A 21,831-nucleotide genomic window follows, 5' to 3' on the forward strand; every position below is an offset into this window, starting at 1 on the left:
AAATCCTTTGAGCAGTGAACATGTCACCCAGTTTAAATTTCTGTCGTATATTTTCACAAAATTAGAGACCTACGAATTCGATATAAAATATGAATTTTTGAAATTCCTAAAACTTGAAAATGTTTCCCTTATGAGAAGTTCGGATAACTGAAATTATTTTCAGTTAACCGAACTCCGCTTAAGTGAGAACACCGGATAACTGAAACAAACATCCAGATTTTTTCCGTTTCAGTAAAGCGGAGTCGACTGTACCTATGTTCGGCCCGACCGAACTTCACGCTTTTTCACTTGTTCTATATTCATTCGGTAGTTATGTAAAATTTCCTGTCAGTTGGACAGACGTAGAGACTTTAATACTCAATTTACATGTAGTCGAACTAAATTATAAATTGGAGCTATATCTAAATATAAATCATTTTGATTCTAGCATGATCCTCAACATTCTAGTCGCGTTTTGGTAACCTATTATTAACTATTTGTTCGAACCAGTCATGCCATTTGAAGTCAAGGATGTTTTAATTGCCTGACCATATCTGCAGGCTGTTTCTCTAATTTCACGTTTAAAAAATTCAAAAAAAAAAAAAAATCCAAAAAATAATTTGATTTTATTTTGGTATATTCATATTTGAAAAGAGATGCAGGGTATCATTTAGTCTCTGACATCCCACATTCCCTACTGTTTTAAAATGTCACTTTAGCATTTTACATTGTTTATTTATTTATTTTCTTTTTAATATATAAATATATCCCACTCAACAACAATGATAAATATTGACACAGTTCCATTTTTTTAAAGGATAATTCAGCCATTTTTTGTTAGAAAAAAAAATTAAAAACTCTTGGGTCGAAAGGTCCAAATGACATTATCATATTCAAACATTTCATTTGTTTGCCAATTCGTATGTTGGGAACGGATGTTCCATGAACTAAATGTAGACACTTACTTTACATCCTCACCCTTTTTTAGTTGGGGTGGTCGGATGAAAACAAAAACAACCAGAGAGGATGATTGAAAAAAATGTAAAAATACACATAGATTTGGGTTTACAACACTTTGCTGTAGCTAATGTAAGGGAAGTAATGTAGAAAACGGAAAATGGCTCTTGAGAAGAAAACACAAATACACTTCATCCTTTTTCGTGCTAATCTTTATTGCAGTTGTTATATCGTTGTTGTTGTTGTTTTTGTGAATTAATTTAACTTCTAACATCAACTAACTTTCAACAGCTTTGTTGTCTGTTTTATTTTTCCTTTTTTTAACATTTGGAATTATTTATTTTCTGACCCTTTTTACTTTCTTCTGACAAAAAGAAAACATTGTGATGAAATAAAAACAAACCTTTATGTTTTAGATATTTTCGTTACGTATTCAAAAAATAACTTTAAAACTCTAATAAACTGCAGAAGTGACGAAGAATGGAACGTAGGTTATATTTCATAGCGAAAAATAGATACCGCCAGAGACACATATACCATTTTTATACCCTCCACAATAAGGTGTAGTGTATATTACATTTGTCATTCAGTTTGAAAAACGCCGAAATATTCACCGGGGACACCTCGAATTATATATATTCTGGATCAGAATAAAATTATAATCTAAATTCCGTCTGTTAATATCACGATAGAGATCGCAATATTTATGACAGAGCCCTGAAATTTTGACAGACATTGCTAGTACTCCTAAGATGTTTGGTATTGCAAATTGGATATATCGGTCCACGTTGTGGTGTAGCCCCATATAACGGTATCACCCAATATTCTTTATTTTGGATATATTTTCCAACCTAATTGACCGTAATTTAGTATTTTTTGGTTCATTTTGAATAACACATTTCCGTAACAAAAATGTTTTGTATTGACCCATGTTTCAGGGTAGCCCTGAAATTTTGACAGACATTGCTAGTAATCCTAAGATGTTTGGTATTGCAAATTGGATATATCGGTCCACGTTGTGGTGTAGCCCCATATAACGGTATCACCCAATATTCTTTATTTTGGATATATTTTCCAACCTAATTGACCGTAATTTAGTATTTTTTTGGTTCATTTTGAATAACACATTTCCGTAACAAAAATGTTTTGTATTGACCCATGTTTCAGGGTAGCCCAAATATAATGGTACTCCCCAATAATCGAATTGGCCGGTTGGAAAACATATTCGAAATCCTGTGGTACTGTGGTATTTTAGGTTATGATTGAACAACACATATCCGTACCAAAAAATATTAATATTGATACAAGCTAGCTCCAATATAACGGTTCCACCCAATATACGGTAGTTTGGGGATTTTGGACACGTTTTTCCACCGAATTAGCTGTAATTTGGTATTTTGCGTCCTCATTGAATAATACAAATGCGTACCAAAAGTTATAAATATTAACCTAAGTTTCAGGGTAACCTCATATAACGGTACCCCAATATTCGGTATTTTAGGGATTATGGACAGTTTTTCCATCGAATTTGTTGTAGTTTGGTTTTTCCGTACCAGAAAATACATATATCATGGTAGACGGTTATTGGAGGGTAAACCCCATTTTTATATTTTGTTCTTCGACAGTGAATAAAAAAAGTTTTAGACAATTTTTGATAGTCGACATAACTCCAATAGAAAAGTTCCGCACATTTTAGGTATTTACTAATCGAAGTAGTTATTTCAAAAAGGAAACGAGGTGATACATGGTTCCTTTTGCGAATATGCATAGAATCAATTTCTGAGTCGATTTATGCATGTCTGTGTGCCCCTCTGTATTTCTGTCCATGTTATAATCCGAATTGAATGAAATTGGGCACAGCTCATTTATTTGGCGCAAGTACGAACCCTGTTGAAATTGGAAAAAATCGGTTCAGATTTAATTAATGGTGCACCAAAGTCCCGGTTTAATTTCGCAGAGCGTACTGAATTGAATCTAGAATGAAGTGCGCTAAGTTTTATGAAAATCGCTTCAGATTTAGATATAGCTTCCATATTTATTTTCGTCCAATTTAATGTAAATGGTGGACCAAAGGACCTTTATATCTTTCGATTTGCACGAAATTTAGTACATCATACACAATTGTGCCTAGAATGATGTGTGTCAAATTTCGTAAATCAGTTAGGATTTAGATGTAGCTCCCATACATATTTTCGTCCGATTTTATGTAAATTGTGCACTAAAGACCCAAAGTTTGTCCTATAGGAACACAACTTTACACAATGTAGTAAGGATACGAAAGCCTAAGGTCTGCCAAATTTTATTGATATCGTTTCAAGTTTAGATAAAACTCCTATATATATTTTCGTCCGATTTATAGTAAATGGTGCACCAAAGAGTAAATGTATGCCGATTGGCACACAATTTTCCACAACGTACGGATATTAGGATATCCTAACGTGTGCCAAGTTTTATTAATATCGGTTCCGTTTTAGATAAAGGTCCCATATATATTTTCTTCCGATTTACGCAACAAATATTCGTTTTTGGAAACCAATTGCAAAGAAGCTACGGTGAGCACATTCATGAGATATACTCTAAACGAAGCAAAATCACGAGTTCTACAATCCTATAATCAGTTTAGTCCATTATCTGGATGCGCATCCTAATTATAAGAAAAATTCAAAAAACACCGAAAATTCGGCTTCAAAATGTCAGCATCCGTTTTGGGTGGATGCAGTGATTATATCGAAAAATCATACATTAGAATCATATTGTCCATGGGGTATTCTTCAACTTAGTCACTGATCACATGTGCGTGCGTTGTGTAGTTTAGCTACAAATCAGGAAAGAACACAAAAAAACTCTTCGGCTTCAACCCATTTTCACCCATTTTTTTTTTTTACATTACCACCATCACAGCTTCCACGCAACTTATTATTTATTACCAATATTTTAAGATTTTGACAAGAACACTTCATTAATTTGTAGAAATTAATTTAAATTATATGCAATATGTTCATATTTCGCGAGTTATAACCTTGCAAACCTCAGCTTCAAGGAATTTAAAAGATTTTTGTAATTTCCCAAATAATAGTTTGACCTGGAATATATTTAGAAAACAAATCTACTATGTTGTGAAAACAATTTGTTTTTATTGACTACCGTTGTTCCGCCCACAATATCAAAATAAGGAAATGGTGAATATATATATATATATATATATTCGTCCGATTTAAGGTAAATGGGGCACCAAAGTTCCTACATATCTTTCGATTTACATGAAATTTGGCATAGAGTACTGGTACACAATTTTCAAGAAAATCGGTTCATATTTAAATATGGCTCCCATACATTTTTTCCTCCGATTTTATGTAAATGGTACACCATAGTCCCTATGTATCTTTCGATTTGCACGTAATTTGGTATAGCGCATTGACTTAAGTCTAGAATTACATATGCTAACTTTCGTGAAAATCGGTTCAGATTAAGATTTAGCTCCCATATATATTTTTGTCCGATTTTATATAAATAATTTTCCAAATTCCCTATATATTCATCGATTTTCACGAAATTTGGCATGACCTACTATATTAAGTCTTGAATGATTTTATGTAAATTGTCCGATTTTATGTAAATTGTGCACTAATGACCCAAAGTTTGTCCGATAGGCACACAACTTTACACAATTTAGTAAGGTTAGGAAAGCTTAAGGTCCGCCAAGTTTTATTGATATCGTTTCATGTTTAGATGAAACTTCTATATATTTTCGTCCGATTTATAGTAAATGGTGCACCAAAGAGTAAATTTATGTCGATTGGCACACAAGTTTCCACAACGTACTGATATAGGATATCCTAACGTGTGCCATGTTTTATTAATATCGGTTCCATTTTAGATAAAGGTCCCATATATATTTTCTTGCGATTTTAGGTAAATGGGTCACCAAACTCCTAACGTTTGTCCGATTGACACGAAATTTTGTACAACGTAACAAATTGTGACTAGATTGGCATTATTGCGGTTTGTTGAAATTGGTGCAGATGCAGACATAGCTTACATATATTTTTCGAACGAGTGTCTGATTGAGCTTACATTTTGAACAATGTGGCATACCGAATAGCATGTATCAGGATTACTTTAATTCGATTTAAGGGGACCCCCCTTCAAAGGAGACCCCCCTACAAAATGTCAAGTAAAAATCTCAAGAACTCTTAAAGATATAGTCGATTTATTGTGTCAGCATCAAGTGACGGCAAGAGTGATTCTCAAACTTTTAACGCATTTTCCTCGAACCATTATTTTACGAATAGCGGGCACGATAACTCTAAAACTAATAACACAATCGATTTCAAATTTTGGAACGTTTCTCTGTGAGTGTATAGCTATCGTATGAACTAGTATAAAGCCAATCGGTGAAGATCCTCCTTATTTTTTAACTTACCTAGCGGTCAAAAATAGGCGATTTTCCAAAAAAAAAGTTCAAAGTTCCGTCATTTTGTTAATTTTTGCGCGAAGTCACTATCTAACACCATTGGAATTTTCGGATTCCGATGTTCCAATGAGGAGTTATCATGCCCGCCATCAAAAATAAGAAATTTTCTTTTATCACTAAACACAACAACAAAACCACAAGAAAAATTTTTTTTTTTAGAATGGCATATGTACAGATTGATTTTAGTCGGATTGTTCACATAAATATACATATTACATATCGTTAGCTAAAATGCAAAAAGGCGTAAAGGCGAAATTGACTTTGTCAACACATGTAGTTTATTGACATTCACAATATTCATTCAAAAAGTCAATTTTCAATTTTTTGTTAGTTACGCCTTTTTGCATTTTAGCTAACGATATTTAGTTCGTTAAATTTCATGTCAATGTTCTTTCAAAAAGGCGACGTCTGTTTGGATATATATGTAGAATATACCCAAAGTGGTGATTCAGATTTGAGATGTTATGGCTTCTAATTGAAATCCGGGGTGTTTGAATCATTTTGGACTATTATAAAGCATCCATTCTCGAACGATATGGGACTTGTGTTGGGGGTCATTATCGTGATAAAATTGAAATGTTGTCCCCAATCCCAATTTTTTAGCACTTAATATTGTCTTTTGGGATGTTTATAAACAAATCTTACTCATAGTTCATTCAATAAATACGATATTTCATACTAGGGCAACGCTCATACAGCGTGCCGTAGTCTCAAATTCTCAGATTGGCTATCTATATAAGCACCACAATATGCAAATCCAGTTATCTTTTAGACAAGAGCCTTGATCCGCTTTACTGGATAAATGCTGTCGGATCAGCATTGTTTGCTCCTCTTTATTTCCTAAATACTAACTAATATGGTTCTGTTAGCATGCTAGTGATTATCATTTGTTTGGTGGTTTTGGTGGTAATATCTAATACTACACTTTTTCTTTAATTTCCAAAGCAAATAATGCTATTATTATAGGTGCGTGTCGCATTACACCACATGGTTAAGGAAATATTTGGCATTTACCAAAACAGCCTCAAATATGTTAATTGTTAACGGCAAATGGAACAATTTCAAAAACCCGCTATATTAAAGACTGCAAATGTGTTACGTAATTTATTTAATTATATGCCTGCTCCAACCACCAGCTCCAATTTATTTAAATTGTTAATTTCAAGGTTATGCCACAATTGACATTACCAATTCGAATTCTGTTACATTTGAGCACACTTTTACAGTCGCTATTAAAAAGTCAATCAAATAAGCAACGGATGATGCTGTGATTCAAAATCTCTCTTGGAATATTTCCAAAACCACCCACATGGCATGACCGTTTACAAATAGGGCAGGTTTATACAACTACAACACACATACACACAAAGCTATGTCGGTTTGTACATCTGTGTAAATCACTTAAATAAATATTTCTCCAACTTGGGAAACTGTAAAACAAACTGAACATCGCTGGGTGTGTTCGTTAGTTTGCGTGTGTTTGTGTTATACTTTTCCAATGAAAACTTTGCCCAGAAATCGAATATTATTCGCTGTTACACTGTATCGACATGTGACAAAGGTATACCTTCTTAAATAAATGTTCATTGTATTCGAACATATTCGATATGTGAAGGTTCCATGAACAAATTGGTCCCGTGCCATGGCATGACTGTGGGTCTCATTGCCAATTTCATCAAATTCAAATCCATTAAAAATTGATGGTTTGGCATGAAAAGTAGATGTGGGAATCAAAATCGAACAAAAGGAATAGCAATCAGAAAGGTCAAGATTTTGTTAGGAATTTTTTCAATCCCCTTAGTCCATTCCAAAAAAAAAAAACTCACCTACCATTTGAAATTGTTAGAAATTCAAATGAATTCCATGAATTGAGAGGGATTCCAAGAAATGTCTTACCCGTTCCCATTGATATTGCAACACATTGCCAAAAGTATCACAAACACATACATACATACAACACACAACCATCAACACACACTTTTGTTCTTGACAACATGTTTAAAGCTTGCTTGGCTGGATTATTTTACTCTGTGAATTTTCTTTGGCGAAAGCCGCAAAAGTAAAACAGGAATATTTTCTTCCTCTTTGCATTGAGGTTTGATGAAAGTTTGCTCACTTTTGAAATGTGTGCGTGTATGTGAGTGTGTTTCTGAAATTAAATTTGAAAAGAAACTTTGTCAATTGTCTGTATTTTGACAAGGACATTTTTAGTTAGCGAACTACACACCAAACATCTACGGTTGATTGGGATGGAGTAAGAAAAGATAGGTTGGTGGTTCGACTGGGAATAATTTTCATCTATTATCCATTATGCAGAAAATGAGAAAGGTTGAATGAGATCTAAACGAGGTAAGGGTTATAGGCGTGAGATATGGCTAGGTTTTTGGAAATTCGAACTAAAAAGGTACGAAAAGTATTAAAATGTACCAAATACGGTACTCTTTGTATTACTGGTGCAGTGCAGGATTGAAAATGAGGAAGTAGTTTTAAAACTTCGTAATTATATGTTGGTACTGGCACTAAATTTGGTAGAATTTAGATTTATGTCAAAGGATAAAGGTTGAAAACTTAAATTTGGAATTGAAATGGTACGAAAATCACTAAATGGTACAATTTGTTTTATGAGAACGGGGAGAGCGGTCATCCTAAAATTACTGTTGAAGTGTAGGATTGAGACATGGAGGTAGGAAAATTCGTTATTAGGTGTACTAAATATGGTGCAATTTAGATTTGAGTGAACGAATAGAGATTGAAAACATATATTTGGAACTAGCATATGCCCGCAACTTCGTTAGCGAATGTAGGAAATATTTAAACGTGTATAAACATCGAACATAAATTAAATTTGAGTACCATTTAGTACCAAATTTCATGATTCGAGCTCAAAAGGTTCGCCCAAATTCAAATTTTCCATTTAGCACATATTATTTCCACAAGTACCCTGTTCAACAATTCAACAAAACTTCATGCATACCCCGATCCCACACCCCCACAATGATTCCAGATTCAAATTTCAGGATTCCAATTCTATTGGTTCACCCACAATTTAAATTGTACCAAATTTAGTACACTGTAGTACGAATTTCTAAAACTTGCTAAATACCTCAATCCTACACCCCCACAGTGATCCTAAATCCAAGTTTCAGGATTCTATCTGTTTACCCACAATTTAAATTGTACCAAATTTGGTACACAGTAGTACTTATTTCTAAAACCTCCTTCCCACCCATTTAGTACAAAGTAGTACGAATTTCCAGAACTTCCTTCTTACCCCAAACCAACACACCCACAGTGATCCTTAATCAAAATTTCAGGATTCCTACTGTATCGGTTCACCCACTATTCAAATTGTACCAAATTTAGTACATAGTTGTAAGTATTTCCAAAACCTCCTTCCCACCCCAAACCTACACTCCCACTGTGATCCTAAATCCTGGTTTCAGGATTCCATGTTTATCGGTTGACCCACAATTCAAATTGTACAAAATTTCCAAAACTTCCTACTTAACCCAAACGAACACCCCCACAGTGATCCTAAATCTAACTATCAGGACTCCAACTTTATCGGTTCACCCACGACTCAAATTGTACCAAATTTAGTACACTTAGTACAAATTTCTAAAACTTCCTACATACCCCAACCCTACACCCCACAGTGATCCCAAATCCAAGTTTCAGGATTACAAATATATCGGTTCACTCACAATTCAAATTGTACCAAATTTAGTACACATTTCTTTCTTACACCTTCTATTACAATCTTACACCTCAACAGTGATCTTGACTCCAAATTTCATGATTCTAGCTCTATTGGTTGTACAAAATTTAGTACCATTTAGTACCCATAAGTATTATTTTCTTAAACTGAATCTTGACCCTAATCCTACAATGATCCTGACTCCAAATTTCATTGTTCCCGCTCTATAGGATAACCCAAATCCAAACTGTACCGATTATAGTACGATTTAGTACTTTTCTTACACATAAGTAACAAATTTCCAAAACTACGTTCATATCCCTACACAACACATAACACTCAAATTCCAGCTCGATTTGTATCTCCAAATTAAACGGTAATTTTCGTACCGTTCTAGTACGAATTTTTAAAAACCCAGCCTTATCTGTCACATTTGGACCAAGAGTGACCCTCACCCAAAATTTCAAGATTCTAGCTTCAGCCGTTTCGTCTGGGCGTTGATGAATCTTTAAATCAGTCAGTCAGTCAATCACTTTACTCTTTTATTAGTATAGATTAAAATACTGTTAGAGTACAAGATGGAGGCAGTGTTGGAAATTCGAACTTTTAAGTACGAAAAGTATTAAATGGTACTAAATTTATAGGGCTGAAATTTATGAATAGAATTACTGTTGGAGTGTAGAATTGAAGATGTTTACGAAAATCGTACCTCAGTCTACAAAAAGTAATAAATGGTACTAAATTTGGTACAATTTGGATGGTTGCAAACGGATAGTGCTGGAATCCTTAAATGTGGATTTAAGATTATTATTGAAGGGCTTGACTGAGGTAGTTTTGGAAAATTCGTACTTATGGGTACGAACAGTTCTAAATTTGGAACAATTTGGACGTTGCCGAAAGGGAAGAAAGTTGCAACTACGATTACTGTCGGAGTGTAGGATTGAGATAGTTTTGGAATATGGGCACGAAAAATGCGGAATGTTACCTAATCTGGTACAATTTGGATTTTGGATTTTAGTGAACATATAGAGCTGGAATTCTTAAATTTGGACTTACGATTAATGTTAGAAAGCAGGATTGAGGTAGTTTTGGAAATTCGTACTCATGAGTACGAAAAGTACTAAATGGTAATAAACGTGATATTAGATGTAGGAATGGAGGTGGAATTCGAAATTATAGTTTAACAAATTGTACTGTATTCATGATTTCCATACAAAATATTATTTATTTGTTTTGTATTTCCTTTCTACAAACGGAGTAGTGAGCAATTCGCTAGGTTACGTATATAAAATGTTAGTAGCCCTCACGTATTCTACGAATAATTATGAAAAGTCCGCTTGAATATTTGGCCCAAAAACCAAATCCGTTATCCTGTCTCAATCATCATATTCGCCTGTCATGGTCCCGCTGACTTGTTCCTCTTCACAAAACAGAAAACATCGATGCTACAACTGAGAATGTAAAAAATTCGATTCGATGATTTCAAATGACCCTGGCATAAGTGTATTATATCAGAGTTATGCCCATGAATTTCAATAACTTAATACCAATGTTTTCAGAGAATATAAAATATTAATTGAAATAAAAACCAGTAAGGAAAATAAAGTGAAATATGATACCCTTCACCACTATGGGTATATTAAACAGGACTATTAACATGTAATTGGATGAAAAAAAGTAATATTTATCTAAATGTGAATCTACCTAGATCTATCCATAAAGTATGTTAATCGACTTCAAACAAATATAAATAAGTCCGTTGGGCTATGTCTGTACTTCTAGAAAACGCAACTACGTAATTGTATGCTCAATTTTGTGCGTTGTGCACAATTTGATGTCAATCTGACTAACATGAGGAGTCTGATGCCCAATTTACTTGAAATCGGTCGAAAATATATATGGAAGCTCTATCCAAATATTAAGCGATTTCAAACAAACTTGTCACAGGTTAGGTTATACTAATTTCAGAACGTTTTGTTTCTATTGGTTCCTTAGTACGTCAATTACTTAAAATCAATCTATAATAAAAGGGAGCTATATCTAAATCTGGACCGATTTTCACGAAACTTGGCAGACATCATTCTAGGCTCAATTCAGTACGTTATGACAAATTTCGTGCAAATCGAAAGTTATGTAGGGACTTTGGGGCACCATTTACATGAAATCGTACGAAACTATATGTGGGAGCTATATCTAAATCTGGGCCGATTTTCTCGAAACTTGGTAGACATCATTCTAGGCTCAATTCAGTGCGTTATGCCAAATTTCGTGCAAATCGAAAGTTATATAGGGACTTTGAAGCACCATTTACATGAAATCGGACGAAACTATATATGGGAGCTATATCTAAATCTGGACCGATTTTCTCCAAACTTGGCAGACATCACTCTAGGCTTAATTCAGTACGTTATGCCAAATTTCGTGCAAATCAAAAGATATATAGGGACTTTGGGGCACCATTTACATGAAATCGTACGAAACTATATATGGGAGCTATATCTAAATCTGGACCGATTTTCTCGAAACTTGGTAGACATCATTCCAGGCTCAATTCAGTACGTTATGCCAAATTTCGTGCAAATCGAAAGTTATATAGGGACTTTGAGGCACCATTTACATGAAATCGGACGAAACTATATATGGGAGCTATATCTAAATTTGGACCGATTTTCTCCAAACTTGGCAGACATCACTCTAGGCTTAATTCAGTACGTTATGCCAAATTTCGTGCAAATCGAAAGTTATATAGGGACTTTGAGGCACCATTTACATGAAATCGGACGAAACTATATATGGGAGCTATATCTAAATCTGGACCGATTTTCTCCAAACTTGGCAGACATCACTCTAGGCTTGATTCAGTACGTTATGCCAAATTTCGTGCAAATCAAAAGATATATACGGACTTTGGGGCACCATTTACATGAAATCGTACGAAACTATATATGGGAGCTAAATCTAAATCTGGACCGATTTTCTCCAAACTTGTTAGACATCATTCTAAGCTCAATTCAGTACGTTATGCCAAATTTCGCGCAAATCGAAAGATATATAGGGACTTTGGGGCACCTTTTACATGAAATCGGACGAAACTATATATGGGAGCTATATCTAAATCTGGACCGATTTTCTCCAAACTTGGCAGACATCACTCTAGGCTTAATTCAGTACGTTATACCAAATTTCGTGCAAATCAAAAGATATATAGGAACTTTGGGGCACCATATACATGAAATCGGACGAAACTATATATGGGAGCTATATCTAAATCTGGACCGATTTTCACGAAACTTGGCAGACATCATTCTAGACCTAAATGATTAAGCTGTACCAAATTTCGTGCAAATCGAAAGATATATAGGGGCCGTTTACATTAAATCGGTTAAATATATATATGGGAGCTATATCTAAATCTGAACCGATTTTTCCCAATTTCAATAGGGTTCGTCCTTGGGCCGAATAAGTGACCTATGCCAAATTTCATTCAATTCGGATCATAAATGCGACCTGTACTTTGTTTACAATTTAACATGGACAGACAGACAGACAGACGGACAGACGGACGGACGGACATGCATAAATCGACTTAGAAAGTGATTCTATGCATATTCTCAAAAGGAACCATGTGTCTATCTCGTTTCCTTTTGCCTGTTACAAACATATGCACAAAGACATAATACCCTGTACCACAGTGTGGTGAAGGGTATAAATATTAACCAAATAAAAGCTTCGTTAATTTCGGTACCACCGGAACGAATTTTGTATGGTGTGCGTTAAAAAATTCCTTAAGGGAACCCCACCCATTCTCGATTTTAATTTTTCAAGAATTTCAATGTGCTGGTAAATCAATACCAATGCTTGTTAAGATTTGTAACTTTGCACATATATATTTGAAGATTTAAAAGAGAAGGAAAATAATTTACAAAAAAAATTTTGTTATTGTTGTTGTTTTTTGTAATTAAAGAAAAGTCCTTATTTTTGATGGCGGGCATGATAACTCCTCACTGGAACATCGGAATCCGAAAATTCCAACGGTGTTAGAAAGAGTAACTGTCTGGCTCTCGCATGAACTAGGATTATTGACTTCGCTATAAAATTAACAAAATTGTGGACCTTTGAAAAAATATTTTTGGAAAATCGCCGATTTTTTACCAAAGACCAAGTTAAAAAATAAGGAAGATCTTCACCGATTGGCTTTATCCTAGTTCATACGAGAGCTATAGACTCCCAGAGAAACGTTGCAAAATTTGGAACCGATTGGATTATTAGTTTCTGAGTTATCGTGCCCGCCAGCCGTCACTTGATGCTGACACAATAAATCGGCGATATCTTCAAGAGTTCTTGAGATTTTCACTTGAAATTATGTAGAGACATTCTTTAATAAGTGTAGATTCGAATTATATCAACAAAAATTTCGACCCCGAGAATGGGGGGGTCCCCTTAAATCGGTCTTTAGCTTTATATGGGGACTATGCTATTACATTATGTGGAGAAGACTATTTTAAAGCATCAGACAGTGTTGAATAATTTCTAGAATAACGTTGCTTTATCTTCAATAATCGTAAATCCATAATTATAACCAATACGATGAGAATATTTAGTAACACCTTAATAAATGCGAAATGAGGCGGTCGATTTAAGAACGTGGACCTATATAGACCATTTCTCAAAAACTTCGTTTACACTCCAATGTCGCCGTATGCCAAATTACAGCCACTACAATGGGAAAATGAGGCCAAAACATTGAACTTACTGACAATGGGAAACTACCCTAATATATTGGAGAGTTATGTCTAAACATAGACCTATATTGATTATTATACCCTCCATCATAAGGTGGAGATCCCACAAAGTATATATATATTTTTTTTTTGATCAGAATAAAATTATATGTCTGTCTGCCTGTCTGTCTGATGAAATCTGGATAGAGATCGCAATATTTAAGATGAGTTCTGAAATTTACACAAGCACTGTTAGTATTCCTAGTCCACGTTTTAGTGTAGCCCCCATGTAATGGTACCCCCAATATTCGGTATTTTGGCGATTTTGGACACATTTTCCGACCAAATTGCTGTTATTTGGTATTTTAGGTTCTCATAAGGTTACCACCACATCGCTGCACTAAAAATTTTTAATATTGACGCAAGTCTGTATATTGAGAATTTTGAACACTTTTTTCAACCGAATTGGCTGTAATTTTTATCCCCCTCCTAATAGCCCCATAAAACTGTAGTCTTACTATATGATGTTTTGATAATTTCAATCATATTTTTCGGTTCTTTCAATGTCATAAAATACAATTAAAGACAATTTTGTTGAAAAATATAACCAAACCCATCAAAATACTGAATAATGAGGGTACCCTTACAGGCGGACTATATATTCTTTATGGGGTCTACGCTGAATAATTTTCCCTAAAATACCGAAATTGTTATAAACACCCCGTTACATGGGGTCAACCCTAAAAAGTGGATAAATACTACCAAAAATACTATATTACATTCTACAGACCTACTGAACGATCACCATTATGTGTCTTCCCCTGTGAGCCTTCATGATGTTCGCATCATCAGAGCTATATACATATGTTTAAATTTTCTCCAATATAGTCCGCCGTTGGGGCTTTTCAAATTTTGTTTCACAAAGTGTTTCTATGTTTATCCCACTCTTATTGTCTCATAAAATAGAGAATTTTCATAAAAAAAATAATTTTCTTCTCTCCAGCCTATTACACATGCATGCCATTTAACTAAATGAAATTGAATTGTTTTCATACTCACATGAGTTCATGTTGAAGTTTGGCGTCATAATGACTAAAGTTTTATACCACGACAAACAGAATCATAAGAAATAATTACATTTGTTAATAATTTAACGAATAAAGTTGGTTAGTCTCTCTCGTTTTCCTGCGCCGTAAAATATGTTCGTTCCTTTTCCTCCTGAGTGAATTTCAATTGGAAAAACTTTATGAAATAACTCAGAAACTATGTACACATACACATAAACTGTGTATGTCGTAACTGTTTTGCTTTTTTTAACAATTTTGTAAACAAAAATTATATTCAACAACGAAAAGCAATTATTACGCAGAATTTGAAATGACAATGTCAACAAATACTAATTATTCAATTAAGTGGGGCTAATACCGAAATACAGCTATTTCGGCGGAAGATTCGGTATGGGGGCCATAACGACTATTTTATCTACCATATATTTATACCCTTTACCACACTGTGGTACATGGTATTATGTCTTTGTGCATATGTTTGTAACAGGCAAAAGGAAACGAGATAGACACATGGTTCCCTTTCAGAATATGCATAGAATCACTTCTGAGTCGATTTATGCATGTCCGTCCGTCTGTCTGTCCATGTTAAATTGTAAACAAAATACAGGTCGCATTTATTATACGAATTGAATGGAATTTGGCACAGCTCATTTATTTGGCCCAAGGACAAACCCTACTGAAATTGGGAAAAATTGGTTCAAATTTAGATATAGCTCCAATATATATTTTCGTCCGATTTAATGTAAATGGTGCACCATAGCCCCTAAATATCTTTCGATATGGGTACTGAATTCCCATATATATATTCGTCTCATTTAATGTAAATGGTGCACCAAAGTCCCTATATATATTTCGATTTGCACGAAATTTGTCATAGTGTACTGAATTGATCATATAATGATGTGGATTTAGTTTCCTGAAATCGGCTCAGATTTAAATATAGCTCCTATATATGTATATATATATATATATTTGGCCGATTTAATGTAAATGGCGCACTAGCCAAAGTTTGTCCGATTGGCACATAATTTTGTACACATGTACTGAACTTAATCTCTGGCAAGTTTCGTTTAATTCGGTTAAGATTTAGGTATAGCTCCCACATATATATTTTCTTCCAATTTTAGGTCTCCTAATGTTTGTCCACTTGACAAGAAATTTTTGCGCAACCTATCAAATTGAGACTAGAAGGACGTTATTGCGTGTGTTTTAATTGGTGCAGATGCAGACATAGCTTCCATATATAATTCGAAGGTTGTCTGGCTGAGATTAAAATTTGAACAGTAAATCGATTTACATAAATTTGTCTCATTGTACGCATATGACTCTAAATCTGCCTGAATGAAATGAAATTTAGCATAGGTTGCAGGAAGGCATGTTTATGGATTGATCTTAGTCGGTTCCGATATATATACAGATTTAATATCAAAAATGCAACATCTGTTAGGATGCATCTTCTAAATATAATCAAAGTGGTGAAGGGTATCATATAATCGGCCCCGTCCGAATTTACAACTTTCCTTACTGGTTTTTATGTATTTACACACAGTAATCGAATGCCATTATTTTTTTATCTCTTTAGGTTGCCTGGATTCGTCACCGAGATTTACATATATTGACGGTTGGCACATATACCTACACCACCGATCAGAGATTTCAAACATCGTATCACCGTGACATTGATGAATGGACATTACAAATTAAATGGGCCCAACAACGTGATGCCGGTGTTTATGAATGTCAAATATCAACGCAGCCAGTGCGAAGTTTTTCCGTTCACCTAAATATAGTTGGTAAGTTTAATTAATATATGTATGTAATATATATGTATATGTATGTATAAATTTTAAATTTTCCTACAAACACACATACGTAAAAAATCGCAATATAAGATTGTTAATATTGTTAATGCCCGGGATTTAGAATTAATTTTTGTAGATGAAACTGCAATCTATACAGATTACAGGAATCAATTAAATGTAGTTTAATACAAGTGTTCATGTTGATTGATTATTAAGTCAAATAACAAAATATGAGAATCTTCCTGAAAATCGTAGCTGGTCATTTAATTGACGTTATGATATTGATTCATGGAAAAAAGACTTGCAATTTCATATATATATATATATATATACAGCAGCTTTTTTCTAAAAAAAACTAATGTTATGTTAGGAGCTTGAACATAGCGAAAAAAATGATTGAAATATTGATATTTTTGGTAGTGAATTTTGACAGCCAATAAGAATACAAAATACCAAATTACATCAAATTCGGTTGAAAAACGTATCCAAAACTCTCAAAATACCGATTTGGGTCAATATTAATAATTTTTAGTGCGGAGATCTGGTGCTATCGTTATGAGAACTCGAAATATCAAATTGCAGCCAATTCGGTTGAAAAACGTGTCCTAAATCAGCATATTGGGTGGTACAATATTATGGGGGCTACCCTTGTGAATCAATATTAAAAATTTTTAGTTCGGAAATGTGCTGTACAATGAGAACCCAATTATCAAAATTAAAGCCAAGTTGGAAAACGTGTCCAAAATCCCAAATTACTGACCATCGCTATATGGGTACTAATCTGAAACTTGTGCCAATATTAAATTTTGTTGGTATGGATATGTGCTATTCAACGAGAACCCGAAATACCACAGAGCTACATTCGGACAGCGTGTGGCCGTTTGAAGGCCATAATTCGTGCCAAAGGTGACCAATTCGAACAAATCTAAACTTCAAGATTTCCTTAGTGCTAGTGGACATATTTGGCATATTTCCAAAGTCTAAAAATATTCCCTGGTACTGGTTATGATCTTGTTTAGGTAATATTGTGTAATTTTTTCAAAAAAAAAGCGTTAAGTTCGGCCGGGCCGAACTTTGGATACCGTCCACCATATATATAAACGGATTATATAAACCATAATGTAAACCATAATACAAATTTCAGAAATTTTTAATTTCAGAAAAATTTAATTTTTAATTGAAACCTCCCCACAGGGGCTAGCTCTAAATGCGGCTATAGTTCATTATCGAACCTTACGTTCTAATTTTTTATCTCGTAATCCACCGCAGGTGAAATCATTACAATAGAGTCTTAGAATTAAACTCAAAACGCGGAACAAATCAGATAACTATTTTAATATAAACCAGTAAGGAAAGTAGTAAAGTCGGACGGGGCCGACTATATGTTACCCTTCACCACTATGGGGGTATATAGTCGGCTAACATATAGGACTATTATCATGAAATTGTATGAAATAAAATATGTGATATTTATCTACATGTGAAACGACCTAGATCTATCCATAAACATGTCATTCGTTTGAACAATGGAACAAAAGTATGTAAATCGACTTCAAACAAATATCAAAAGGTCATCCGTTGGGCTAGGTCTGTACTTCTAGAAAACCCAACTACGTTATTCTATACTCAATTTTGTACGTTGTGCAAAATTTGATATTAATCTCACAAATATGAGGAGTTTGATGCACAATTTACTTATATATGGATGCTATATCCAAATATGAACCGATTTCAACGAAATTTGCCACAGGATAGGCTATACGGATTTCAGTACGTTTTGTTCTTATCAGCCATGTATTGGTTCCTTGGTGCGTCAATTACTTAAAATCAATCTATAATAAGGGAGCTACATCTAAATCTCAACCGATTTTCACTAAACTTGGCACACATTATTCTGGATTAAATTCAAAACGCTATGCAACATAAGAACATGGTACATTATTTAGATTAAATCGGACGAAAATATATATATCATAATCTGAATCGATTTTCACGAAACTCAGCACACATCATTCCAGCATCAATTCAGTATGTTATGCCAAATTTCGTGCAAATCGAAAGATATATGGGACTTTGGTGCACAATTTACATGAAATCGGACGAAACTATATATAAGAGCTATATCTAAATCTGGATCGATTTTCACGAAACTTGGCAGACATCACTCTAGGCTCAACTCAGTACGTTATGCCAAATTTCAGCAAATCGAAAGATATATTGGGATATTGGGGCACCATTTACATGAAATCGGACGGAACTATATATGGGAGTTATATCTAAATCTGGACCGATTTTCACGAAATTTGGCAGACATCACTCTAGGCCCAAATTCAGTACGTTATACCAAATTTCGTCCAAATAAAAAGATATATAGGGACTTTGGTACACTATTTACCTTAAATCGGAAGAAAATGGGAGCTATATCTAAATCTGAACCGATTTTTTCCAATTTCAATAGGGTTCGTCCTTGGGCCGAATAAGTGACCTGTGCCAAATTTCATCCAATTCGGATCATAAATGCGACCTGTACTTTGCTCACAAAAATACATGGACAGACAGACAGACGGACGGACATATTTAAATCGACTTAAAAAGTGATTCTATGCATATTCTCAAAAGGAACCATGGGTCTATCTCGTTTCCTTTTGCCTGTTACAAACATATGCACAAAGACATAATACCCTGTACCACAGTGTGGTGAAGGGTATAAAAAGGGGGTTATATGGGGGCTACCCCAAAAAGGGGGCGAATATTAATCATTTTTGGTAGAGAAATTTGTTACTATATACAACTACAAAATACCAAATTGCAGCAAATTCGGCTGAAAAACGCGCTCAAGAACCCCAAAATACCAAAAATTGGGGGTACCCTTATGTGGGGGCTATCCGAAAAAATGGACCTATATTTATAATTTTTTGTGGAGAGATTTGGTACCTATTAAGAACTCAAAGTACTAAATTACAGCCAATTCGGTGGAAAAATATGATCAAAACCCCCAAAATACTGAAAATTAGGAGGTACCGTTATATGGGGGCTACCAGAAAAAATGGTTTTGTGGAAACCTTTAGTTCCCAATAAGAATCCAATGTACCAAATTTTAGCGTATTCGGTTGAAAAACGCGCTCAAGGACCCCAAAATACTGAAATTTGGCGGATACCCTTATATGGGAGCTATGCCTAAACGATATATCCCATCTTCGAACTTGACCTGCCTGCAGACAAAAGACAACCCTATGCAAAATTTTAGCACCCTATCTCAATTCCTTTAGAAGATAGCGTGATTACAACAGACATGGCTAGATCGTCTTAGAATTTTACCCTGATCAAGAATATATATACTTTATACGGAAATGAATATTTCGATGAGTTACAAACCAAAATTAATATATACAATGGTGGAGGGTATAAGAAAAACAACATTTTCATTCACATGTTACCCACCATGCATTGGGGTACTTTTTATGTTTGTCTAACGGAAATGTAATAAGAATAAATGTTTCAACATTATATTTCGGCCAGGATGAAAATTTGTTTATAAGTAGGTTACAACATGCCACATAGAAGTACACACCATGAAACCTCACCATGTTCGAAGCAAAAAATGTTAATTTAAGTTACTGAGGCGTATGAATAACTTTTTTTCTCCTACATTTTAACTATATGTAGTTGTGTATGAGAGTGTGTTTGTCAAAAGAGGGCTCATGCTGGCATGTTTCATTTTAAGGTTAATGACGTTTCCGCCATAAAAATTATGTAAATTTAATGAATGCACTTTTTTAGTGAGCTAGCTGGTGCACAAAAGTGGCTACCAACTCGGTGTCGGGTGGATGGATGGTGGTTGTTGGATGTCATCATCATCGTCATCATCACCATCTTCACTTTCCTCAGTCATCGGTTAAGGCGGCATTAACATTGTGGCGAACATCTCAAAAACGCGATAGTGACTGCCAGCGGCAACTGTAGCGTTAATTGAAACAGTGGCAGCAACATGAACATTTTTCAGCGATAATAAGAGCGGCAACAACAACATCCAGCTTTGGCTCAACATCAGTGGAATGCCGCACTTTTGTTTACTAAAGCACTTTGTTTGTAGCTTTTCTTATGCTGATAAATATTTTCTTAATATACTCTAGAAAATTACAAACTAATGCCGAGATGCACAAAGTTTGCCTTGTGGGAAGAGCAGATGTGTCCCACGGTAAAGGAAAATGATTTGCGCAACATAATTTCTGTTTCCTTATTAACTTGGCAAAATAGCAATTATATTGTATGCCAAAAATAAAATAGATTTAATAATAACAATAATAAATGCTAACGAACAAACCCGGACATACCACATTACGCAAAAGAATATTCAGAGAAAAGAAATTTTCGAGAATATTGTGGGAAAGTATAATAATGAATACCTTAGAACAATCGCATGACAATTCTCGGTACGAGTATTAGATATGTCTGGAAGAACTTTTGACAAAATCTGAATATTTGTATACCATAGGGTGGAAAGTAATTTATGAAAAATATATATGGACAATCTTGTCTGAAATTTAAAATACCATATTTAATGGTAACATACGTAACTATTTTAATTTCTAATATATAACACCATTTGTCAATTTGAGCATATGGAAGAGGTTAACTTCCGATTCTAATATCTATCAATCCAATATCTACCTGTATATAAACAGATGCACCATATGTGTTCTAGAGCAAAAACTGATGAACGGATTTTGTTAACATTAGAGAAATTTGTTGCGAGTATATCGCACATTTGCTGCAAGGGATACTTTAAATCATAGGGTGCGAAGAATGATTAAAATATGTCCTTTCTCACGAATGCTCACGGCGAGAATTCGAATGTTTTCAATTTATCGTGAATGATAAAGTTACAATGAATGCACAATCATTTGCATTCTCTCGCGAATGTTCGCATTAAACGAAAAATTCACGAACGATAAAATTTCTCTTCATGCGTCGTCGATTCGTTCGTTCGCGAGCATTTGTTGCTGAAGAACATTTTTTTAAAAAACTCAAAAAACAAATGTTCGCGAATGCTCGCGAGCACTGATAAAAACAACAACCAACAAAAATATCATAAAAATGTAAACACACACAACGAATGTGTGTGTGTAGCAGA

The 21,831-nt window shown here is 34.4% G+C and overlaps 1 protein-coding gene across 1 annotated transcript in view; it reads left to right on the top strand.

Moving 5' to 3' along the window:
- Positions 1–21,831, top strand: part of LOC133337196 (uncharacterized) — an 86,246-nt gene that overhangs the window by 23,789 nt on the left and 40,626 nt on the right. Inside the window, exon 2 of the mRNA XM_061545452.1 lies at positions 16,478–16,688. Within this exon, the coding sequence (XP_061401436.1) occupies positions 16,478–16,688 (211 nt within the window). The remainder of the gene's footprint in view (positions 1–16,477; positions 16,689–21,831) is intronic.

This window comes from Musca vetustissima, unplaced genomic scaffold, assembly GCF_032173495.1.
Source record: "Musca vetustissima isolate MV318-11 ecotype Yass unplaced genomic scaffold, APGP_CSIRO_Mvet_v1 utg10180, whole genome shotgun sequence".
Lineage (NCBI taxonomy): Eukaryota > Metazoa > Arthropoda > Insecta > Diptera > Muscidae > Musca > Musca vetustissima.